This window comes from Bufo gargarizans, chromosome 2 (genome assembly GCF_014858855.1).
Source record: "Bufo gargarizans isolate SCDJY-AF-19 chromosome 2, ASM1485885v1, whole genome shotgun sequence".
NCBI lineage: Eukaryota > Metazoa > Chordata > Amphibia > Anura > Bufonidae > Bufo > Bufo gargarizans.
In genome coordinates, this window is record NC_058081.1 from 247,552,944 (window position 1) to 247,579,294 (window position 26,351).

At 40.3% G+C, this 26,351-nt stretch overlaps 1 protein-coding gene across 1 annotated transcript in view; it reads right to left on the reverse strand.

Moving 5' to 3' along the window:
- LAMB4 (laminin subunit beta 4) overlaps window positions 1-26,351 on the reverse strand; it is a 139,819-nt gene that overhangs the window by 84,804 nt on the left and 28,664 nt on the right. Inside the window, exons 12-24 of the mRNA XM_044277174.1 lie at window positions 23,091-23,170; window positions 20,753-20,903; window positions 20,136-20,242; window positions 19,851-20,061; window positions 19,613-19,734; window positions 19,040-19,160; window positions 17,458-17,635; window positions 13,272-13,415; window positions 12,672-12,903; window positions 7,952-8,109; window positions 6,566-6,787; window positions 2,264-2,490; window positions 1,625-1,721 (exon numbers count right to left, since the gene is read on the reverse strand). Of these exons, the coding sequence (XP_044133109.1) occupies window positions 1,625-1,721; window positions 2,264-2,490; window positions 6,566-6,787; window positions 7,952-8,109; window positions 12,672-12,903; window positions 13,272-13,415; window positions 17,458-17,635; window positions 19,040-19,160; window positions 19,613-19,734; window positions 19,851-20,061; window positions 20,136-20,242; window positions 20,753-20,903; window positions 23,091-23,170 (2,050 nt within the window). The remainder of the gene's footprint in view (window positions 1-1,624; window positions 1,722-2,263; window positions 2,491-6,565; window positions 6,788-7,951; window positions 8,110-12,671; window positions 12,904-13,271; window positions 13,416-17,457; window positions 17,636-19,039; window positions 19,161-19,612; window positions 19,735-19,850; window positions 20,062-20,135; window positions 20,243-20,752; window positions 20,904-23,090; window positions 23,171-26,351) is intronic.

Here is a 26,351-nt window from a genome sequence, read left to right on the forward strand (position 1 = left end):
CACCCAGTCCCAGTAAAGGATGATGGATAAAGTTGAAAAAAATAAGGTGTGCACACCTTTTTCTAGTTTTTCATATAGGATCAAATATGTATTAATGAAAATATAAAAAACATTAAAAAAGAATTATATGTATGCATTCCCCAAAAAATAAACAATAAATAAAATTTTTATATATACACAATTCATTCCTAAATTGCCATACATGATTTAATAGATAGATAGAATGATAAATCTCAATTTAAATACATGATTGTATGAAAAAACTAATCGTAAAAATAAGAATATATATAAAAAATATAAAAATATAACTTGATGTCTATATTGGTAGATGCGCAAAAAAAATGAAAGAATAAATACAAAATGCCAAAATTGTATGAATTAAACATCTACCAATATAGACATCAAGTTACATTTTTATATTTTTTATAATTTTTTTAATATATATTCTTATTTTTATGATTAGTTTATTCATGCAATCATGTATTTAAATTGAAATGTATCCTTCTATCTAGCTATTAAATTATGTATGGCAATTTGGGAATGAATCGTGTGTATATATATATATACATATATGATTTTTATTGATTGTTTATTTTTTGGGGAATGTATATATATTCGTCTTTTTTTAATGTTTTTTAGATTTTTATTAATAAATATTTAAAGGGATTCTGTCACCTCCCCTCAGCCAAAAAACGATTTAAAAGCAGCCATGCAGCACAGCTTACCTGGATTAAGCTGTGCTGTTTAATCTTGAAATCCGTCCAGCAGTTACTTTAAAAAACGACTTTGATCAATAAGGAAATGCGTCCTGAAGGTGCCCAGAGGGGCGTTTTTTTCTTCCTAGTGAGCCCAGTACCGCCCCTCTTTCAGTGCCCAGCCCGCCTTCCTTGTATTTTCTAACTGCCGCCCCCAGCCTGCCACAGCCTCTCCTGCCTCTCCTCCCCCCGAACGAAGTCTCGCACAGGCGCAGTACCCACTGAGGGCTGCGCCTGTGCGATCATCAGGAGACTGAGGGCGGCAGCTTCATCTTCGTCACTGGGCATGCGCCGAGCCCAGTGACGTCCGATGCTCTCTCTTCCCTGCTGACTGAGGGAAGAGCGAGCATCGGACGTCACTGGGCTCGGCGCATGCCCAGTGACGAAGATGAAGCTGCCGCCCTCAGTCTCCTGATGATCGCACAGGCGCAGCCCTCAGTGGGTACTGCGCCTGTGCGAGACTTCGTTCGGCGTGAGGGAGGGGGAGGAGAGGCAGGAGAGGCTGTGGCAGGCTGGGGGCGGCAGTTAGAAAATACAAGGAAGGCGGGCTGGGCACTGAAAGAGGGGCGGTACTGGGCTCACTAGGAAGAAAAAAACGCCCCTCTGGGCACCTTCAGGACGCATTTCCTTATTGATCAAAGTCGTTTTTTAAAGTAACTGCTGGACGGATTTCAAGATTAAACAGCACAGCTTAATCCAGGTAAGCTGTGCTGCATGGCTGCTTTTAAATCGTTTTTTGGCTGAGGGGAGGTGACAGAATCCCTTTAATCCTATATGCAAAACTAGAGGAAGGTGTGCACTCCTTTAAGAAACTGCCTCAGAAAACCTAATTGTGTAGCCATATCCCAAATGTATTCATTTACACTTACGTATACATTGAACTGCTGGATTTCCATAGTAATTTTCTTCACATTTGTCACATTTCCTTCCGTTGTATTTTGGTTTACATAGACATTGAGCTGTAAACTAAACAGCAAAAGAAACATTTAACTTTGGTAAAAACAGTAGATCTTTTATGAGGTTCTCCCATAACAGACTTTTATGGCATATATCCACGGTCACCCATTATTTGCAGAGATTTGGTGTTGAACTCACACCAGTCTGGTCCCATCCAATAAGACATTTATGGAATATCTAGTGGATATGCTAGTGTGTTGTAAGAACTGCCTTAGTCCTTTCCATCACCACTAAAAATCTCCTTGGTTTGTTTATCAGAAACAGCTAATAACTTATTTACTCCATTATATTCCCCAGGTTTACACATTTTACAGATTTATTATGCTATTTATGAAGCCAAAGCCAGGATTGGAATCAAAAAGAGAATATGACAGTTTTTCTTATATACATGTCCTCCACCTATGATTCACTCTTGGCTTTGTCTTCAAAAATGACATCAAAAGCCTGAGAATGGAAACCCAACCTTAGTATGTGGATGCTATATTTTGTGGGACATATTAGTAGAGTATTTTATTCAGAGAAATGCATGTCAGATTCAGAATGTTTCACACCTGATTGCATTGGTTTCCATAGGAATTATTGAGGGAACAGTTACAGGGTTGACATCCTTTTGCAGTATTGAAGCCCCAGTATCCAGAAGCACATTTATCACAGCTAATGCCAACCACGTTAGGCAAGCATGGACACTGTCCCGTAGTCCTGTCACAGACACATTCTCCAACTTCCTCATAAATGTAACAATTCTGAGCATTTGTTCCTTTCGGATTGCAAATACAACCTCGGAGAAAAAAAAATTACATTATTAAAATAATGTGTCATCAGAGCATAGGTATTTCTGTTTGTCTTCTCTGTCATATAAGAAACAGAAGTGGCATATGCAGATTCTATGAAACGTATTCCATGATAATAGTTATTCCTATGATTCTGACTTAAAGGATTTTCCCATAAAATTAACTTTTGGAATATCCAGCGCAAGCTTGGCTGGTTCTGGAACTCCAATATACTTGAATGCAGAAAGTTGCAGACATATGGCTATCACTCCATTTAATTGAATGCAATGGATGGTGGCCTCGACATCTGGTAAAATAGTAGTCAGGGCATCCCAGGTATCCAAATAGGTGAAGTCTTCTATCTTTTAAACATTCAAGGATTATCCTGTAGATTTACAGTGCTGCCCATAATTATTCTTACCCCAGGCAAATTTTGAATTAAAGTTACTTTTATTCAACCAGCAAGTAATTTTTTGACAGGAAATGACATAGGTGTCTCCCAAAAGATAATAAGACGATGTACAAGAGGCATTATTGTGGGAAAATTAAAACATTTCTCAGCTATTATTTCCATTTGAGCAAAAATACAAGATGTTCCACACTGTGGAAAATCTCAGAGGACGTGGTCGGAAGCCAAAAGTGACACCTGTGCTGGCCAGGATAGAGAGGTTAAAAAAGAATCCAAGGATCACCACCAAGGCCATCCTGGTGAATCTGGCCTCTGTTGGTGGCAATGTCTCAAGGCAGACAATTCAACGGACACTGCACACTGCTGGGTTCCACTTCTCCAGATAAGGCACACAAAAGCTCTCTTGGCCTTTGCAAAAGCTAATCTGGACAAAGTCTGTATTATGGTCAGATGAAACAAAAATTGAATTGTTTGGTTACAATGATGTTTCCTTCATTTGGCGTAAAAAGGGAGAAGCCTTCAACCCAAAGAACACCATCCCCACTGTCAAACATAGTGGTGGGAACCTAATGCTTTGGGGGTGTTTTTCAGCCAATGGACCAGAGCAGAGAACCTAATCACAGTAAATGGCACCATAAAAAAAGAGCAATACATGAGGATTCTCAACGACAACATCAGGCAGTCTGCAGAGAATCTTGGCCTTGGGCACCTGTCCTGGTTCTGTTTTGGTTCTGACCCATTTCAGCATGACAATGACCCAAAACACACAGCAAAAGTGGTGAAGAAATGGTTAGCAGACAACAACATTAATGTTTTGGAGGGGCCCAGCCAAAGTCCAGACTTAAATCCAATTGAGAATCTGTGGAGGGAGCTAAAGATCAGGGTGATGGCAAGAAGACCCTCCAACCTGAAAGATTTAGAGCTCATTGCTAAAGATGAATGGGCAAAAATACCTGTGGAGACATGCAAAAAACTGGTCTGCAATTATAGGAAGCGTTTGATTGCTGAACTAGCCAATAAAGGCTTTTCTATTTTTGGACTGGACACTTTTTGCTCAAATGTAAATAAAAGCTGAGAAATGTTTTTTTCCCTACAAAAATGCCTCTTCCATATCGTCTTATTACCCTTAGGGAGACACCTCATGTATGTCATTTCCCATCAAAAAATTACTTGCTGGTTGAATAAAAGTAACTTTAAGTCAAAATTTGCCAGTGGTATGAATAATTATGGGCAGCACTGTACCTTGAATGTCTTTGGTAGGAAAAAAAACTTAGTAACAGAAGTTGAAAATATACACAGGTCTAGAGCAAGTTCAGAATTTCTCAACCAATTATACAGCATCATATACTTTGTCATTTGCTATTAGATAAACATCTAGCCTTTTTTTTTATGCTGATATAGTCTCTGCCACTACTACATCTTGGGGTAGGGCATCCCATAGTTTGACTACTGTAACTGTAGAGAATACTTTCTTCTATTGATTTCTAAATCTCCTCTCCTTCACGCATAATGAAGGTTCCCGATCCTTTGTTCTTGTGTAGTGCCCCACTTATGTGTATATGGGCCACTCCCAAATACTATATGCCCTTTCATGTCATCTTGCACTAATCATTGTCTTTTCCTTGGTCAATGCTGCTAAATTCATATTACAGGCTGGAAAATGCATTACAACTACCAACACTAGAGGTCACTATAACACCATTTATATAGGTTAGCCACAGGAAGTTAGAGGGGAGATTAAGAGTGAGGAGTTAGGAGGAGGAGAGGATACAGACTTCGCTCTGTTCTCCTGGGCCTTGCCCAGGAGGTAAGCTACTTGAACATTTAGAATCCAAAAGCAGGATTTAGTAATCCTACATTGTAGAGTCAAGGCCAGCCACTATTTGGACTAAAGTTCAGACAACCTTTTCAAACAATGGAGCAGAGAGTTTGCCTGCCATGAGGGTGACCGCCCTTGGGTTGTATACTATTAGTACCAGAGGATCCATATTATTGCAAGACTGAATAGCCAGAGCAAGATCAGGAACCAAGTAAATTATCATCATTACTCTTGCATACGTTAACCTGGAATCTACATAGATCACCTGACAGAGCCTGCTAATTGGGATTTGCAGCTTTATCAGCTTTACCAACTTCATGTAAGACAAAGTACTTCTATTGAATGCTACTTATTGCAAGACTACAACTTACAAGTAAAGTTCCTGTTTGGTTCAACTACTGCCTCTCTCATCATTCTACTCCATCTCTTAATTGCACCTTACAGTGCTGGCATCTCGAAGACAGGGGCCCAGCCACCAAAGCGTCTTAAACACCTATACCATCAAGGGCACCTCAACTTCCATCTGGCTGGTGTTCCCTGCAATAGAGAGTTCCCTGGTGGATTTCTTGCTGTCTTCCCCTCCACTGCAGGCCGGTCCAGGGAGCTACAGAAAAGTAAGTACTACTGCACCCAGTCAGCACATCACCACTCTCACCGTGCACTCATTACACCCCTGGGGCTCGGTCATCGCACTTGGAATGAATAAATCCTGTGCCAGTTCTTTTTACTGACCACAGTACACATAAATGAGAACACTCTAAGCTCTCCTTAGAAGACAGACCTTTCACTCCAGTTAATAATCGGATCATCGTTTCTGAACCCTTTCTAGTTCTCCCACATCCTTTTTAGTATGTGGAGCCCCAAAACGGTTTCCAATATTTAAGATGTTGCCTTCGAAGGGTTTTCTAAATGGGTAATATTACACTGAGATCACCAAAGCGATTGCGAAGAGACAACAGTATTCATGCACTTATGGAAGCACCCCCCCCCCTTGAGCTGCAGCGGCAGACTGGTGTCCCCCAACATAGGCTGATATGTGACGTTTCCACCAATTGGAATTCCACCATCCATATGTTGGACCAACTATACAAACAGAGAAAGGCCATAAATGATTTCTTGATGATCCAAGCGGACAGGAGTACTCCCCTGTGTAACTTCAATGCTCAGGTTATTTGTCAGCCGCCAGGACTACAGGATGAACAACATCCTTCCACTACTTCATATCCTGGAACAGATGCTGGTAAATCTGGCTGTTCAGGGGACTGAAGACGTGGCGTCTACATCTCACAGCCACATGAGCCCTGTGGGGGCTGAACTGGAGGAGGAGGACATTGGAGCACAAGCAATGTGTAGCAAAATTTTTAGTATTATTTGCCACGAATAAATTCGGATAGAATCTTTTAGAAAAATTTGGTGAACCGGCCAAATCGAATTTTTGAGAAATTTGCTCATCCCTACTGTCTGTATAGACGTGTAGTGAAGACCTACTCTCTTTGATCATATTCTTTCCCACTGTACTGTGTGTTCAAATGATCATTTGGTTAGTAAATTGTCCTTTAATGATAGGTGCTGTTATCTGCTGTCATTAGGTAACAGAAAGGTTACAGAATAATCACTTGTATTTTCCACGTCTTTATCGATCATGAAGATAAAATAGTTGGGCAATAAAAAGATTTCTAAAACTTGGTTGTGAAAATACTTGAAAATACCAGATATGGCAAAGAAAGTGAATAATTGAAACTTGAACCATTTGTGTCACACTCTATCCCAGATTTTGGGAAAATTACACAAATAATAGCACATAAGAGCCTAACGAAACTAGAAAACCAGAGAACATATTTTACGGTAAGCTTACTTGAACAGTTTTGATGAAGTCCTGATCCAAAGTAACCAGGTAGACAGGATTCACAATTTGGACCATATGTGTTATTCATGCACTTCATGCACTCTCCTGTAATCTTATCACACGAGTCAGGATCTTTTACATCAATGTTGCTATTGCATTGACATGGTGAGCACTTTTCCCCTTCTTCCACATTTCCATAAAAGCCATCAGGACATTCATTACAGTTCTTTCCTAAGAAAGATGATACGGAACGAAGTACAACATTTCAATTAAATACATAAATGCAGTATATACTGGCATCATTTCACCAGCTTAAAAGGTCACTGACGATTTAACAAACTTACTTCTTCCTCTCCATAGACTTTTTTTTTGTTGTTGCTTTTTTGTCTCTTACCTCTCACTGCAGTTCATGCCTTCTTTAACCATAGACTTACCTGGGCAATGAGCTTATCTATCTTGTCTGTCAGGATGGACTTAGCAGAAATTTTTAGTTTAGGAGGGGTTGGGGAGAAACATTTTTTTCTGAACAGATATATTACAAAGTTTCTTATATTCACCTATAATATTGATTCAAAAGTAATTGCTATAACAGTGACTAGCTACAGAAACATTTCTCAATTCTTTGATTTATCAATCAACTGCTCTGTGTGCTGATTTTCCCTTTGATTTAGATTTCTTTCTGAATAAAGGGTATAGAAAGGGCCCATTTACACGTTCATATGATTGGGCCAATTATTAGGAACAAACCTTCAAACAAACACTTGTTCCCAATAACTGGCCTGTATAAATGTGCAACCAATCACCAACAAATGAGTAAATACTTATTTGTTGGGGGATCAAATTTTATGCAGCGCCAAAAATTAATTCGTAGGCAGCACATTGCCCTGTTTAAACAGGCACTAATGATTGTAATAACTGTAAAATATTAAATATTGGAAAATGCTGTTCATAATTGACATTTATGTTGAGAAATGGAAACCAGCTTTAAACTTCTGCTTTTTGTCTTCTTGTGCTTTGTATCACTTGTAGGATTTTGTTGAATCAAGTTAGGTTTTATTATTATTTTTTGTTCTTTATTTCATATTTCATAATTGTTTTTGTATCTGGGTGTAAGACAAACCTGGCAGGTACCATGATCTCTAAACCCATTTTCTATTCCACCGTCATATGAAGTATTATCTATTGCATATATTTTACCCTATATTAGAAGCATGATAGTATCACTTTAATTGCGTCTTTATCTACAGTGTTTATCAAGTTTATTTTATTACCCTTGTGGTATCCAGATAGGTATTTGTGCTTCAATGTACTCTGCATTTGAACCCTATATTACTATTATAAAAGCACATTATATTGATGTATCATGATCAGATATCCATTTTAATCGGAAGTTACCTGTATAACCTTCAAGACAGTTGCAAGTCACCTCCATGGTCTCACTGTCATGTTGACAAGAATATGCAAAATACTGATTGCTTGTAGGAGATCCTGGACACATGCATGGGCGACATGGTTGTCCTGTTATTGGATTGCCATAATAATGATTAAGGCACCTATCATGTAAAGAATAGAAATCATTATAAAAACATAAAAAATATAAAAAAACATTTAATATAATTACATTCTTTATAATAATGCTGAGCTGAGTTAGGTTCCTCTAGTAGGCTACAGAAAGAACATTGGAGGTCCAGCAGAGGATAATCTGGGATTGTTGCTGGTAATTTATTAGTACTTGTTGATTAAATGGTTAGTGTGTGTGTAGTGCCATGAAAAGAGGTTATGTACTAGTTGTATACAGCTTAAAGGGCTTATGCCATTATTTATGTTAAAAATAAAAATCTGACATATATACAGTCGTGGCCAAAAGTTTTGAGAATTACATAAATATTGGAAATTGGAAAAGTTGCTGCTTAAGTTTTTATAATAGCAATTTGCATATACTCCAGAATGTTATGAAGAGTGATCAGATGAATTGCATATTCCTTCTTTGCCATGAAAATGAACTTAATCTCAAAAAAACCTTTCCACTGCATTTCATTGCTGTCATTAAAGGACCTGCTGAGATCATTTCAGTAATCGTCTTGTTAACTCAGGTGAGAATGTTGACAAGCACAAGGCTGGAGATCATTATGTCAGGCTGATTGGGTTAAAATGGCTGACTTGACATGTTAAAAGGAGGGTGATGCTTGAAATCATTGTTCTTCCACTGTTAACCATAGTGACCTGCAAAGAAACGCGTGCAGCCATCATTGCGTTGCAAAAAATTGCTTCACAGGCAAGGATATTGTGGCTACTAAGATTGCACCTCAATCTACAATTTATAGGATCATCAAGAACTTCAAGGAAAGAGGTTCAATTCTTGTTACGAAGGCTTCAGGGCATCCAAGAAAGTCCAGCAAGCGCCAGGAACGTCTCCTAAAGAGGATTCAGCTGTGGGATCGGAGTGCCACCAGTGCAGAGCTTGCTCAGGAATGGCAGCAGGCAGGTGTGAGTGCATCTGCACGCACAGTGAGGCGAAGACTTTTGGAAGATGTCCTGGTGTCAAGAAGGGCAGCCACTTCTCTCCAAAAGATTGATCTTCTGCAGAAAATATAATGAATGGACTGCTGACGACTGGGGCAAAGCCTTTTTCTTGGGGCATCAAGAAAAAGGCTTGTCCGGAGAAGAAAAGGTGAGTGCTACCATCAGTCCTGTGTCATGCCAACAGTAAAGCATTCTGAGACCATTCACGTGTGGGGTTTCTTCTCATCCAAGGGAGTAGGATCCCTCACAATTTTGCCCAAAAACACAGCCATGAATAAAGAATGGTACCAAAACACCCTCCAACAGCAACTTCTTCCAACAATCTAACAACAGTTTGGTGAAGAACAATGCATTTTCCAGCACGATGGAGCACCGTGCCATAAGGCAAAAGTGATAACTAAGTGGCTAGGAGACCAAAACGTTGACATTTTGGGTCCATGGCCTGGAAACTCCCCAGATCTTAATTCCATTGAGAACTTGTGGTCAATCCTCAAGAGGAGGGTGGGCAAACAAAAACCCACTAATTCTGACAAACTTCAAGAAGTGATTATGAAAGAATGGGTTGCTATCAGTCAGGAATTGGCCAAGAAGTTGATTGAGAGCATGCCCAGTCGAATTGCAGAGGTCCTGAAAAAGAAGGGCCAACACTGCAAAAACGGACTCTTTGCATGTAATTGTCGATAAAAGCCGAAACGTATGAAGTGCGTGTAATTATATTTCACTACATCACAGAAACAACTGAAACAAAGATCTAAAAGCAGTTTAGCAGCAAACTTTGTGAAAACAAATATTTATGTCATTCTCAAAACTTTTGGCCACGACTGTAGTTCCAGACAATCACTTTCTAACAAGGCTAGAATCAGCCCTGTACCCCAAATGGATCCAGAGATCTCCTCAGCAATTGCTCTACTTTCTCTGCTAGATTCTCTTTAAGCTGACAGCTCAGGGTGGTGTCCTTTCCCAGGAGAATTGTCCTTCCTGATGCAGCTTTCTCCCTATCACAGCTCATGGGGCATATCCTGTCTGCTACAGCTCTCTCCCTGTAAGGGTCCGCAAAACACTGACGCCGCACATCACCGGCACTTAATAGAGGATTGACAAGAATAGGACATGCTTTTTATTTTGTGGAGCCATGGACCGGAATGGACCCTTACTGTCACAGATTCTAACAGTAGATATGGCTGGTGGCAGTTGAAGTATGGAAATTAGCATGTGTGAACACCTCAGTAGGTGGACTTACACATTGCTATACAGAGTAAACACCAAGGGTGTAGCTGGCCAGCTAAGACTTGTCCTAGGTTGCTAATTTAGCTTGTATGTTTATGCAGCTGAAGCTGCCGATAGCCTTAATACAGTTCCTATGTTTATGTGTTAAGGACAAAAACAGAGTTATTTATTGTGACATCATGATTTGGATGTCATATTACTGTTATATTTTGTGTTCACGGAAGCAGAAAAAGATAATATGCCTTTAAGATTCATTTTGCAATGTAAGGTAAGCTCTGTGACACAGCAGAAACATAAAATATAGTGTTAATCTGTTGTTGCTGGGCAGAAGTCTAGACCAATCACAGCCAGCTTCTCACACAACAAGAGTTTTCACTAATCACAGCCAGCCTCACACACAGCCTGTCTTGGAATTCCCCCAGCTCCTGCTGCTAGAATCATTATTCACCAGAGACAGGAGCTGAAGAGACATTCACTCCACTGAGAGCTGCGTTTTATGGGAACAAGAGGCCAAAATAGGTATTTAAAACAGTTAGATAATGTTCAAATTGTTAGTATTGTGTTTAGAACTGTATACTGAACTAGATATATGTGTGTTTACTTACAGTTCCACCAATTGCAACCAAATCAAACTACAATTGCAAATACAAATTGCAAGCATACAAACTAGATTCCATACAAATTGCATACAAACTGCAAACTGCTCATACCAGATCATAATCAATTGCATACTGCAAACCAAGTTGAGCAAGCAGAACTATTAGTTAGACCTCAGATATACCTCTCAGAGAGATCATAAAGTGCTAGTACAGATACTCAAGAGAGAAATATATCCACCATTTTATGTTGAATGACAAGATTGAACAGTTAAACCACCATCTTAATCATACCGCCATTTTGCGATATCTTTTCAACAAGTGTTATGTTCATGGACTATCTGCTGCGGAGGCGGCAGTGTTATATGAAGAAAAGTTGAAGTTAATAAAGAAGTTATTTCAAGCATTTGGTGTGCTCTTTAAACCTACTGTTTCCATCGAACAGCGCTAGAGGAATTACAGAGTAATAGACAGTCTGGGTAGACTAAAAGTCAGATACCAAAATTCTTCTAATGCCACAGCGCAAAGGGCACTTCATAGTGCTGAGCCAGCCACAAAGGAGCACCATTATAATGTAGTAAACAGGACATTTCACAACATAAGGATTTTTGTAAGAGAACAAATCTTAAAAAAGTAACTCGTTTTTCATGCTGAATTATATCAAAATAACATTTAATAGTAACACAACCCTTTTAGTTATCAGAACAATTTCTATATATACAGTGGATGTGACAGCTACAGTGCAGTATATTAGACAGCCTCATTGTATTCCACAGTTTTACAAATCAGGACATTTCAAACCACCAAAGAAAGATTGGTTGTTCTTAAAAAAAAAAAACATGGATCAGTTTCGCAACGGGGCTCCATGGATTGTGTGTACGCCACTGTTTGCAGCATTAACTCTTGCTAGTGCCATGTGCTGGGCAGCAATGGGCATTTACATTTACTGATTGTACCACAGATAACAACAATTCATAAGATAACAAAGATCAACAATAAACGGCAAAGTTTTGAAATATCTCTTTTAATAAACAATCGTATTTCCTGTGAAAATTACAATTCTGAAGAACCATTCCTCTGTTACTCCTCCAAGAAATGTATAAATAAATTGGCCACTGGGTGCTACCGGTTGGGTATATGTCAGACATGGCAACAGGTCTGCAGCAATAAAACTTACTGTGGATTTCAAAATCTCTGGAAAATGTATGGGTGCAAAATGGCATATTCAAATGCATTGCAGGAAGAATATTAGCTATTTGTGTGAACATAGCTAACACAGCCAGCGGATCTCACACATGAGAAGTACAAAACTGATGGTTTATCCTCAGAATAGGTTATCAATATCTGATGGGTGGGAGTCTTTCCACTGATGAAGAGCTTGCGCAGCTCTGGCGAGTGCAATGGCCTCCTCACAACATACCAAGCACAGCTCCATACATTGTATAGCGACTGAGCTTAGCATTGCAGGCCCATTCACTTGAATGAGACTGAGCTGCGTATAGGCCATGTGACCCTTGAACATGACGTCACTGACCTAAGAAGAGGCAGTATTGCTCACCCCCTACTAATTAGATATTGATGACCTATCTTTAGGATAGACCATCAATACTGAATTCCCAGAAAACCCCTTTACCTTCTAAAAGCACAGATTTTCTTAAACATATAATATATTAGTAAATTGTATAAATTTCACGGGAATTGATATAAAATAATGTAATGATCACGAAGAAAGAAGTGAAGAGAGAGTTCACCCTGCCATGTTTCCTTACCGCTCACAGTTGGTCCCAATGGTAAATCCCTTGCAGCCTTTACAAACACCAGTAAATGGATCACATGTCTCTGAATTGCCATTGCACTGACAGGGTCGGCAGTTTGGAAATCCATAATATCCAGGCAAACAGCTATCACAGCGACGTCCTTGTATGTCTCTGCGGCAGGCACACTGTCCACTCACCTGGTCACATAGGGTACTAATTGATCCTTTGCTATCACAGTCACATTCTATGAAATGAGACAGAAAAGGAAGAACATTTTTCTATGGTTGTTGATATCATATGTCAAGCATTATATCTATCGCTTCCAAACAGGATGTTTCCAGGGGCGGACTGGAAACTTAAAGTGGCCCTGGAAAAAAAAAACTAAAAGTGGACCCAGATACTACAATGCAGCACACAATACTTCTTAATTTAATAATTGCTGGGAGCATCATATCTTTTTGTACCTGGCTTTTGGCTAAGAGAATGGTTTTGGTGGCCCTCTGGGCATCGGCCCATTGGGAAATTTTCCTGTAGGGTCTATGGCCAGTCCACCCCTGGATGTTTCCCATCCTCCACAACATGTCCCCTCAGAATATCCTGTGATTTTCCTACCTCGGCAACCACTTGGGCCAAAATCGTAACTGCCCACGGCACACCGGTCACAGCAGCCTCCAACGACATTAGGTTTACACTGACATCGTCCTCCAATCTTACTGCAGGTAGAACTTAAAGATCCAGCTGGATTACATGTGCATTCTGTAAGAGAAAGATATAATGTGTCTGTTATTTTCTATTCTACAATGAATACAGGCTACAAAGAGAAATACACCAATACAAGGAACATTTTAATACTTTTATATGTCTGCATTAACTACATGGTTAACAAGCAATCCACAAAGCACCAACATAACAGTCTGCAGATCGCCATGCAGTTTCAATACAATGTAAAGAGTGAATCCTTTAACTAGGTTTTTGAGGGTTCTCTATTTTTTAATGATTCAAGAATTGGTTTAATTTTGTGGCATTTTTGGGCTTTATAAAAAATGTTCTACCGTTTATCTTCTGTAGCCTTCAGGGTTTCGCTGACATTGTAGACTCTTTGCAGAGAGTTGCTCTTCTGTAGCCCTTATCTCTGCACTCCTGAACACTTGTCACGCCCTGCCCTGTGGGTGTTCTGAGGAGATCTTTCAGAGTTGCTGCACGTGACTCAATCTGACAGTTTGTTTTGTTGTGGGTTTGAACTGAATCCCACCTCCTCCCAGGTGTTGTTCTTTAGGTAATTGGTGAGGCTATTTATTCCTCCCTCTCCCTATAGCCTTTGTGCGTTATAGTTCTGCCTTGTGTAATCTCTGGAAGTTTGGTGGATCATCTGCTCCAACACATCTCTAGATAAGTCATTTTCCCTTTTTCCTGCTGTGTCTGTTTTTACTAGGCCTCTAGGGTGACGCTAGCTCCTTCGGTTGTTGAAGGAGCTGGGTGTCTCTTTCCCTCTTCCCTACAGCTGAGGGTCTGGTTCAGTGTGTTATAGTCTTAGGTACGTGGGCATGTGCATATCTACCATCAAGATATGCACATGGGCATAGCAGATTGGGGAAAGTGTTTTGGGAATTGCTAGGAGATGACTCCTTTGTTCCCTAGCATTTGGGGCCTAGTCAGTTGTTTTGTTTGCCTTGTCGTGTTCTGTTTCCTTCCCTTATCTTACTTACCGTGACAACACTCATTTAAACCTAATTTATAAGAGTTTAAAGGGCATCTGTCAGCAGATTTGTGCCTATGAAACTGGCTAACCTGTTACACAAGACATCTGTGAGAGCCCCATATTCATATGTGCCCACATTGCTGAGAAAAATGATGCTTTACTATATGCAAATGAGCCTCTGGGAGCAACTGGGGCGTTGCCATTACACCTAGAGGCTCTTCCCTCTCTGCAGCTGACACACCTTCTCTACTTTGACAGGGCCACACAGTGAAAACATCATTGTGCCTAGTCCTGTCAATCAAAATGGAGAGGGCTTGGGTCCTAAAAAAATACTCACCTGTTTATGGTCCTACCATGCCCGTGCCCCTGCCCGCCAAACCAGGAAGTGAGTTGGTTCTGTGAACGCTGCAGCCAGTCACAGGTCTCAGAGATCTCATTTTCTTGAACAGGGCATGGAAGCAGCTGGGAACAGGGTATGGCAGGACTGTGGAGAGGTGAGTATGTTTTTTTCTTTTTCTTTATGGGGCACACATTAGGGCTATAAGCTTTGTTGGCTCTTAGGCTGGACAATATTTTAAAGCTGGCCATAAACATTAGATGAATTTCAGATGTCGGAGGACATAAGGACAAAGAAGATGGATTTCAACTGCTTAATCCATTTGTTTTTAGGGAGATAGGTTACTGCTAAAGGAGTCTGGCTGCAGCTGCATCCCCATTCCTACTGGGAACACAAACTTCTTTCTGCAGAGCCAGTGAAACCGGAAGGTTAATGTAGAACACAAATGGTTGAAAACTTTCAAGAAACACCAATTGGAAAATGCAATTAAGACAAAGATAAGTACAATTTACAATGGTGCATGAAGTAAAGCAAATAAGTAAGTGCCCCTACCATGGACCTATTTTATAGCTTAGTGTAAATAAACAAGTGCAGAGTTTGAATCCATCCAAGGACAACATCTACATGGGGTTTTAATGTTCTCCCTGTGTTTGTGTGGATTTTCTCTGGGTACTCCGGTTTCTTCTACAAACCAAAATAAATCTGACAGATTACTGTGGAATTTAGTTTGGGAGCCCCAATAGGGACTGTGTGCAATGATAATCTAAGTACAGGTCTGAAGAATATGTTGGCACTATATAAATGAGTTAAATAAAATATATTCATGTGGAGGTACTTACTGCATATTAATACATATAAACTTTATACATTTCATAGTGAAAAGTTTTGATTGGTGAAGTCGCTGAAACTCTTACTGATCACTGAAAAGGAGGAACGTAAGTGCTCCACCAAGGAGCCTGCCCCTTTGGCTGTGACTGGCTCTGTTCTGCTTTCCTCAGGTAGATCTAGTTAGCGGAGTACAGACTCATAGAAGTCTATGAATTCATCTTCAGCTAATCAGCTTTTGAATGTCTCTTTGTTTCAGTGATCAGTGGGGCTCATCAGCAGCTGGCGCCCCTCTGATCTATCATCAATCTATATCATATCTATATATCATCAATTCCTATCTATCTAACTATCTAATTATCTATCCATCATCAATTCCTATCTAACTATATAATTATATATCTATCATCAATTCATATCTATCTAATTATCTATCTATCATCTATATCATATCTATATATCCATCCACCTGTCATCAAATCATATCTAATTATCTATCTATCTATCTATCTATCTATCTATCTATCTATCTATCCATCTACTGTATCTCCTATCTATCTACCTATCAATCATCAATTCATATCTATCTATCTATCTATCTATATCATATTTATCTCTCTATCTATTGTAAGGGATCGCTCTCTCTCTCTCAGGGGGTCGCAATCACAGACTTCTCCTCTGACAATGGGGTTCAAGTCCTAAAGGTGCTTTATTTTGGCACTTCAGGACCATCACACTCATAAACATTCAAAATAAACACCTGCCCTTCTGGGTTCTACCTAATACACGTGTTGTCGCTGCCTCACCTATAGAGCGCCGTTCACACATGAGGTTAGATCCAGCTTCCTCATCCATATACGGTCCAGCAGCCTCGAGGATGTGACCACACCAGCACCCTTGGGGGGAGATGGTCCAGAAGTCCTACCAACTCTGACAGTGGGACTCTCTTTCCGTAAGCGTCGCTGGGCACCCCAAACTTCAGGCTTTACAAAGCCTCGTGGCCCCTCAGCCCTCCTAGCTGAGACCACACAGAGTCTCTCAGGCTCCCCTCTCTCTCAGGCTTCCTCAGCCTTTCTCCCCCCAAGTTATACACAGAGGGTTGTTGTAATCCTTCCTTGATTACAGCAGCAGGCGTCACCTGCGATCACCTCTGCCAAAAGACAATACATGTAGTGGAAGGGTATGGACTGGCAGATCCCACTACCAAACCTATCCCCCAGTCCACATGAAATCCAGCCCAGAACAACATCTAGACAAAACTGTCTCAGCAAACTACACTTTGCTGAAACTAGTGCAACTTTCTGGATTTCAGTTATCTCACCCAGCTGAGGTATCTGGGTGGGATATACACGCCTCCCAGCACTTATACTGTACACATCTATCTATCTATCTAATTATCTATCTACATCATATTTATCCATCTCTTATCTATCTTTCATCTATATCATATCTATCTATCTATCTATCTATCTATCTATCATCAGTGTCCGTCTATCCTCAACCTATCTCGTACCTATCTAAGGTTTACTTACAGCAAACTATAGTTAGCTTAGAGAGATGAATGACATAATTATCATTTTATCAGTTCTGTGGTGACTGAACCTGATTGTGAAGTAGACTTCTTGCCAGCCTCAATCACTGTGACATTCATTGCCTAAGGTAATATTTCCTATTTCATTTGGTTTGTAGAGCCCAGGATAATATTCTTGAGAATGTCTGCCTTCGGGGTCGGTATCAGATCGGAATGCACTTTTTACTGGAATGTTAAAAGATTCTCTTCCTTTCAGGTGTGGATGACGGAATACTAGACACAGTGAATGCAAACTCTTCATACCATGAAGCTCATGATTATCAGTTCACTACTAAAATATAAAAAACGTCTTGTCACAGCAGTTATCTGCATACAGTATATGCATCTAGGCGGAACAGACACTTACTGAGAGCTCCATTGTGTATGCGGGCAGACATACTAAATATAAGCCTCTCGCACACATCCGGTAGAAGTTCTGTTCCAATGTCTGAGGCAATCTGAATGCAGTTATAATATTCATACTCTTCTAATTCCATTTCCGTGCATAGATTGCGTACAGAAGCAATCTGGGGAATCAGTCCAAGCTGTGAGGGATAGAAAATGTTAGTTAAAAGCAAATCATTAAGTTCATAAAAATGATTGTATATTGACTGTATCTGCATTTATATTGTGACGCTCAGTGAAAGATATACTGCATATGTCATCTGTTATACTCATTATGTCAAAGTTCACATGGGACTTACATGCACAGATTTCATCTTACCTTTAATATCTTTCCACTGACATCACATACAAAGAGACTGGTGGAATGCAAGCAAGAAAGAACTTGTAGAGCGCAGCATGCATAAATGACTTTCTTGCTTCAGTAAAATATGTGCATTCAAGATTTCCTCTGAACAGCAAGCAAATATTGACTAAACTTTGGAAAAGGCCACAGCTATATTCTTCATAACTCTTCAATACGGTACATATGTCACCATGGAACATTGAATTATTACATATTGTTTTGGCATTTCAGCATATGGCATAATCATCTAAGGAGGCTTTACATGAAGAATAAAACCTTTAAGTCAATATATAAGCACATTTCCAAAATTAGTAAAAGGGTCCTTCTTGTCCCATTGAACATATGTTTCTTTGTAAGGTGTTCCGTGTTCTGTACACTATAGAGCCCCCTTCACACACAGCATAGGTCACATGCAGTGGCCCATTTATTATGATGCTTGCACCACTGTCTTGGCATTGTTTGTGCCAACATTTTGGTACACCTTACATTTAGACCGCCTGTTATTCAGATCCACCCAAAATAATTCTTTTTCTGGACATCCTTTGATATATCTTGGTTTTCAACTAACTTATGTCTACCCTTTAGATATAACTATGACACTGAAATCCACAATTCTGGAGCATAAAAGTGGCACAGACTAGACTAAATTAGAGCTGGTCTAAAGTTTTTGGGTGTTCAGAACTGGTGCATTAAGATAGATTTCTGGTACACTGGGATTTTTGGGGCACGTGGATAAACTTTTAGAGTAAGCTAAGCAAAAAAACAAGTGGTATAAATTTGACTACAAACGTCTAAAGAGGCTGCAGATTTATCCTCCAGCATCAGCCACTGTGATACATTTGGTGCATTTTAAGATTGTATAAATGTAGGCAGTAAATGTGGGCCAGTGTTCTATGCTGAGACCAAGCCGAATGTGGAGGTCCTGAGACCCCGGGGAAGAGGATGTATTCCTTAAGATTGGGGCACTGCTTTATTGTTACATTTAAGCAGATTTCTTTTATTGGAAACCCAATTTAATGGGTTTGTCCGGGCTTTTACTATTGATGACCTATCCTCAGGATAGGTCATCAATATCACCCGACACCCCCGCCGATCTGATATTGATGACCTATCCTGAGGATAAGTCATCAATACTAAAAGCCCTGACAACCCCTTTAAGATTTGTTTATAATATACATCTGCATTGTGTTATGTTACTTACCGAATCAATTAGAATATGAAATTTACTATTAGTGTTTGTGTGTGATGCTTGAGAAAAATAGATATCTATTTGGTATTCTTTGCCAGGGTCCAGGCAAACAGATGAATTCAGCATAGCTAACCTGTAGATGAAATATGACCGTTAAGGGTAGATAATACATAACGCATATAACATTACGTGGCCTCCGTTTGATAAATAGATGCTGTAATCGTTTTTATAGCTATGTTGTGCTGGCGTAATTAGTGACTATTAGGGTATATCAACACAGTCAGGTTTCCTGACGCAATTTTGGAAGCCAAAATCAGGAGTGGATCATAAAAGAAAGACATAAATAAAAGGACTGATATGACCTTTTTTTAATTCACCCCAAGCTTAGGCTACCAAAACTGCATCAGGAGAAATGACTGCGGGGCCATACCCTACTTCTCAGCTGCACATATGGGTATCATTAGTCACTGCCAAAGGCCTCCTTTACGCTTTTTTTACCACTAGTACAATGATTACAACCTATACTGTTAAAAGTTATACGTACTCATACACAAATTATCACCAAAGTTGCATGCTGTATTTTACCTTGAATTAGCAGGAAGATTCAATGTATACCCCTCAGACCAGGGTGTCCTATTCTTGCAATATTCACTCTCTGCACCATGCGGTAGATTCATTGTAATTCTTGCTGTCCAGTCTTCCAGTGACTATTAATACAGATAAAGTAATGATCAATAAGTAAAATAAGTAAAAAAAAGTTAATAAAAGAATGAAATTATAAATTAGTTGCCACTGATTCTTTTATAGGAATCTCTGTATTGACCTCTGGCTCATATCTAATGGTGATGATGAAGTCCATGGAGTAAGGGATGTTGTTCACAGTAAATCTCAGTCCAGCCCCATTTAGAACACGTGCAAATCCAGGTCCTGTCCACGTTATAGGCTTTTCAGGACTTGGTGGCCTCAATACCAGCTCCACCACACCCTCTGTGCCATATGGAACCATTTCCTGGAATAAATCAGTACACATTACACTGTCGGGGAGGCAGGAGATGTCAGCAGTCACTATACTACAACCTATAAGGCAAACATTACCTGTGCCTGTCGCCTTCTTTTCCTCATATTTCTCAGTATTATTCTACCATTTTCAAATCGGAAATCTATTCCTTGTTTAAGGAAGTAATCTTTGCATTTTGACATGGGTGTTGGGTTAACCTGAAAGCAATTTCATAGGTAGCGTAAGCTGGACATGTTTTAGGATGAACTGGTGCAAACAATGGCTATGGACACCTTTGTGCAAAATTCTTTAATGTCTAGAGGCAGTCATGTTTGTGATACATTTTATTAGGAAAATATGTTATATTTTTTTGGAAGGCTGCCGGTAAAGTGTCCCTTTAGCAAACCTTTAACTCAGCACTGGTACAGAGAATCCATCTTCAGCTATGTGAGACATATAGAGACAGGTATCTCAGCCTGTCCTCTGGTCTCCATATCTCATCCCCTGCCTCATTATATGTGCTGTATATTAAAAATACCAAACTATAATTTCTTTATGTGACCTGGAAAAAATAAAATCTATGCTGTGACAGGTTGCTATAGCCAGCAAAGCCTAATCAAAGAAGCTTAATACAACTGAAAATCACCACAAAACGTATAGTATTTCCCCCAAAAAAGAATCTTTCTAGAAAAATGCTATGGAATGTTGTACAATTGATTGTGACTCACTATGGTTGCAGATCCGGAGAGGGCTTGGGCTTTCTCTGCCTCATAAATATAATAATCTAGCGGCACAATATAATATCCATTTGCAGGCTCATTACATTGAAGTCCTACAATGTTAGGAAGACAGTCACACTGACCAGTGCTTTGTGAGCATCTGAAATCAAACAAAAATAGAAAACATTTGTATATACTATATAATCAGCATGAAAATTACCCATACATACAATGAAACCAAGTTCACATCTGTGACAGAGCTCCCATTAGGAGTGCTTGTCACAGATTCTGGGAAAAATTCAGGACAAAATTGCACAATATGCTGTGATATTTTGTCCGACATAAGCAGTGGGGTCCATGTGGCTCTTTTGGTGGCATCATGGAGACAGACTATGACTTGGGAGGGGGAGGCCGGTGCTGAACTGTTTTTCATGTTCCTAACATCAATTCCCTACATTTTCTGGCAGCCACCACAAGAGGGAGCTCAGTTCAAAGGAATAATTTACAGAGTTAATTGATATGAATGGTAACTATATAAATTCCGATGCAGTGAGCTCCCCCTAATGGTGGCTGCAGGCAGACAATTTTATACTACACTACATGAGGCAAAGCATGGAGATTTATATATAACTGTAAGATGCACTTTTCCCTCCTAAAAGTGAGGAAAATTGGCAGTGAATGTTATAGTCTGATGGCTAATGACCACTTATTGAAGCGGTCATCAGCATGCAGGAAGTGCATGGAGCAGTGAAGGAAGTGCTGCACTGGCTCTACTCACCTGTTCTTCTGGGCTCTGCTCTGCAGGGTGTCCTGATGGCGTACAGCGCCAGGATGTAGTGCACATAGGCATGCACTATAACCTGACGCTGTGCGATGTCAGGTCACAGTGCAGCACGTGCTGAAATAAGACCAGGGAGCAGTAAGTGAGTATCAGTGCCATCTGGAACAAGTGAGGTAAGTTTATTTATTTTTTTTAATGTCTGATCTGAGGCTGATGGGGTCTGATCTGAGGTCTGATTGGGTCTGATCTGAGGCTGATGAAGCTTGGGGGTCTGATGAGGGTCTGATCTGAGGTCTGAAGGAGCTTGGGGGTCTGATTTTGGTTTCTGATCTGAGGTCTGATGAAGAATGGGGGTCTCATTCTGGGGTCTTAATAGGACTGGGGGTCTCCTCTGAGGTGCGATGAAAAATATTTTTTATTCTTATTTTCCTACTCCAAATCCTAGGTGCATTTTATAATCCGATAAATACTGGTATTTATATTAATTGTCTTGTGTAAATACATTGAGAAATACGATGTTTGGAATGAGTGTATGTTCTAATTGTTTTAACATAGAAATTTGATAAAGTGGGTGATGCAAAGGATGACTTTTATAATACAGTTTTTTTTATAAAAAATTTCTTCCACTTAATAAGAGAATTGGGAGTCACACTTTGCATTTCACGTTGCCTGAGAGTGTTTGAAGATGCATACTGGGAAACTATGTGGGGCAGTGGAACCCATAATACGTTTTGCTGTGGGGCCCTATGAGATCTGTGTACAGGCATGTACGTACATCATATGATACATCTGACTCTTTTTTTCTTTTCTTCACAGACTGGAACAGAAAAATAAAAAGTATGCCACAAGCTGTGAACCTAACTTTAGTTAGTCATATCACAGGCTTTGGCTACATGCACACGAACGTATTTTGTTTCCGCGTCCATTCAGTTTTTTTGTGCTGATAGGATGCGTACCCATTCATTTCTAGGGAGCTGCTAAATAATGCAAATAGTCAACCGTTTGTTTTCCACGCCCATTGTCCGTGGTTCCATTCCACAAAAAAAAATAGAGCATGTCCTATTCTTGTCCGTTTTGCGAACAAGGATAGGCATATATAATAAATCTATTAAAAAAAAAACAAAAAAAAACGGATGACGTCATCCTTTTTTTTGCCGATCTGCAATTTGCGGACCGCAAAACACATACGGTCGTGTGCCTGTAGCCTTTTACTGATGAAATAGGGCACATTTATCAGTGCACCTGAACCAGTTTGCTGACAATTGCTTTAAAAAGAATGGCATTCATATTACCGTATATTCACTTTTACTGCCACTTTCATATGTGTTAGAAAACATGGAAGCGTGGCTTAATAAATGCAGTGTTAGACCTGAATGTCATATTTTTCAGTGTATATTTGACAGAAATCGGATGTATGTGCATTGATAAATCTGGCCAATTGCTTCGCAATGTTTTCATGCTTATAATCAAAACATCTGGCAAATCATACATTATATGTTACTACTAGTAACCATTTTTTTCATATAGCAAAAATAAAATGCAGTAAATACTGTGTTTTATACTTACAAACTCATATGTGCACCTCCAATATCACAGTTGCATGCTGAACAAGGATATAGACTGTTTCCAAGTCCCCAATAGCCAGGCTGAAATGTAAAACGACAATGGACATCTATTTACAAGTCATATATATATATACACAAATGAAAATACAATATAGACAAACACATATGGTTCCGGATTCGACTAGAGGGACAGTCATACTGGACTTAGAAACCAATTGACTTGACAGAACAACAGATATGCAGGTTGGGGGACACCTGGGAAATAGTGACCATATAGTAATAACCTTCCAATTGTCATTCAAAATAGCGTTTCTTCAGGGAGGAACAAAAATACCAAACTTCAAAACAGCTAAATTTAGCCAACTAAGAGAGGCTATAGGCCTAACTAACTGCGACAAAGTCCTCAAAAATAAAAATACAGCCACAAAATGGGATATATTTTTAAAAACATCCTAAAATCTAATTGTGAGAGATAAATACCTTATGGGAATAAAATATTAAGGAACAAGAAAAAAACACAATGTGGATAAATAGAAATGTAAAGAAAGCAATAAATAACAAAAATAAAGCATTTAAAACACTAAAACAGGAGGGTAGCAAGGAAGCACTGAAAAACTATAAGGAAAAAAATAGAATATGTAAAAAAACTAATAAAAGCAGCCAAACTAAAATATTTGTTCTTCACCTTATTCACTAAGGAAAGTAAACTGTAATGTAAAAGTAAATTCCACATTAAAAGTGCCCTGTCTGGCCCAGGAAGAAGTACAGCAGCATCTTAAAAAGATTAAAATAGACAAAATCGCCAGGACCAGATGGCATACACCCCTGTATCCTAAGAGAATTAAGTAATGTCATAACCAGACCCTTATTTATGATATTTAATGACTCTATACTGACAGGGAGTGTTCCACGGTATTGGCGCATAGCAAATGTGGTACCATTATTCAAAATGGGTCCAAAAACAGAGCCTGGAAACTATAGGCCAGTAAGTTTAACATCTGTCATGGGTAAACTATTTAAAGGTTTTCTAACAAATGCTATCTTGGAGTACCTGTCAAGTGCCGGATGTCACCAGGGGGACCTCAAGCGAGCAGGATACAAGGAAAACAGGCCAAGAACCACAGAACAAATAATTTATTACAAAGGAACCAAAACACGTGACAATGACTATAACAAAAGACCTCAATGTACTGAAATAGATCAGTGGGTGTGGACCCACTGCGCCACTGACTAGCAATACTCTGGAGGGGCGTAACTAAGCAGCTACCTGGTCTTCACTAGAACCTCAGATGGTGAGGGGATAGGCTTGGGCCGAAGGTAGTTGCCAGGGGCTTCTCCAGAACGTAAACCGAGTCAGTGGCAGAAGGATCAGGCGGCACGGAGATACCAGACAAGGTACCGACAGTACATTGAGTCCACAGACAGGCAGGCAAAACAGAAAAGAAGCAGAAGTAGATACCTGTGCCCAGTGGCGGATCCAGAGCCTGGTCTCGGGAGGGGCACTTTCAGATTATTTTCTGTCCGCCGCCTCAAAACAATGGTGCTTATAGAACAGACTACACAGTGTAGGCTATATGTGTATAACAATCATATTTCACATGAACACTCACAGTTACTTGGCTTGGCCCTTGGGGATCTCGGACGCCACTTCCACACTTTGGCCGGGGGCTCGGCAGAGCTGATGTGTTTAATCCTTATGAGAAAGATTTCATAATAACGATTTGGAGAAAGGGCAGAGGGATAGCAGAGCAGGGAGAGGATGGTGCTGCTACTAGGGCGCTCATACCATAGGGGAGTAATAAAGCCCACCATAATGCCCCCCCCCAGTAGAAATAATTCTCCTTATAATGTGACAGTGCAAAAAATACCCCCTTGTAATGCCCCCAGTTGAGCTAATGTCCCCATAGTGCCCCCATAATGTGCCAGTATAAAATACCCCTATATAGTGCCCCTAGTAAATGACCCCATAGTGCTCCACACCCTCCTTCCTCCTAGTGCCCCCCATAATGTACCAGTATAAAATGCTCCAGTAGATGCCCTCAGTGTCCCCCATAATTTGCAAGTATAAAATACCCCTTCTTAGTGCCCCCCGTAGATGACCCCATAATACTCCTCTCCCCCCTTCCCCATAGTACCCACCATAATGTGTCCCGGTATAAAATTGTACTGTACAGAGAGCCCATATAAAATACCCCTTCTTTGTGGCCTCAGTAGATGCCCCTATAGTGCCCCCAATCATGTGCCAGTAATAATAGCCCCCCTGTGCCAGTAATAGCAGCCCCCAGTAATAACAGCCCCCCTGTGCCAGTAATAACAGCCCCCAGTAATAACAGCCCCTCTGTGCCAGTAATAACAGCCCCCAGTAATAACAGCCCCTCTGTGCCAGTAATAACAGCCCCTCTGAGCCAGTAATAAGAGCCCCCAGTAATAACAGCCCCCAGTAATAACAGCCCCTCTGTGCCAGTAATAAGAGCCCCCAGTAATAAGAGCCCCCTTTGCCAGTAATAAGAGCCCCCAGTAATAACAGCTCCCCTTTGCCAGTAATAACAGCCCCCAGTATTAAGATACCCCCTTTGCCAGTAATAACAGCCCCCCTTTGCCAGTAATAACAGCCCCCCTTTGCCAGTAATAACAGCCCCCAGTAATAAGAGCCCTCCTTTGCCAGTAATAAGAGCCCCCAGTAATAAGAGCCCCCCTTTTCCAGTAATAAGAGCCCCCAGTAATAAGAGCCCCCCTTTGCCAGTAATAAGAGCCCCCCTTTGCCAGTAATAACAGCCCCCAGTAATAACAGCCCCCCTTTGCCAGTAATAACAGCCCCCCTTTGCCAGTAATAACAGCCCCCCTGTGCCAGTAATAACAGCCCCCAGTAATAACAGCTCCTCTGTGCCAGTAATAACAGCCCCTCTGTGCCAGTAATAACAGCCCCTCTGAGCCAGTAATAAGAGCCCCCAGTAATAAGAGCCCCCAGTAATAACAGGCCCTCTGTGCCAGTAATAAGAGCCCCCAGTAATAAGAGCCCCCCTTTGCCAGTAATAAGAGCCCCCCTTTGCCAGTAATAACAGCTCCTCTTTGCCAGTAATAACAGCCCCCAGTAATAAGAGCCCCCCTTTGCCAGTAATAAGAGCCCCCCTTTGCCAGTAATAAGAGCCCCCCTTTGCCAGTAATAACAGCCCCCAGTAATAAGAGCCCCCCTTTGCCAGTAATAAGAGCCCTCAGTAATAAGAGCCCCCCTTTGCCAGTAATAACAGCCCCCCTTTGCCAG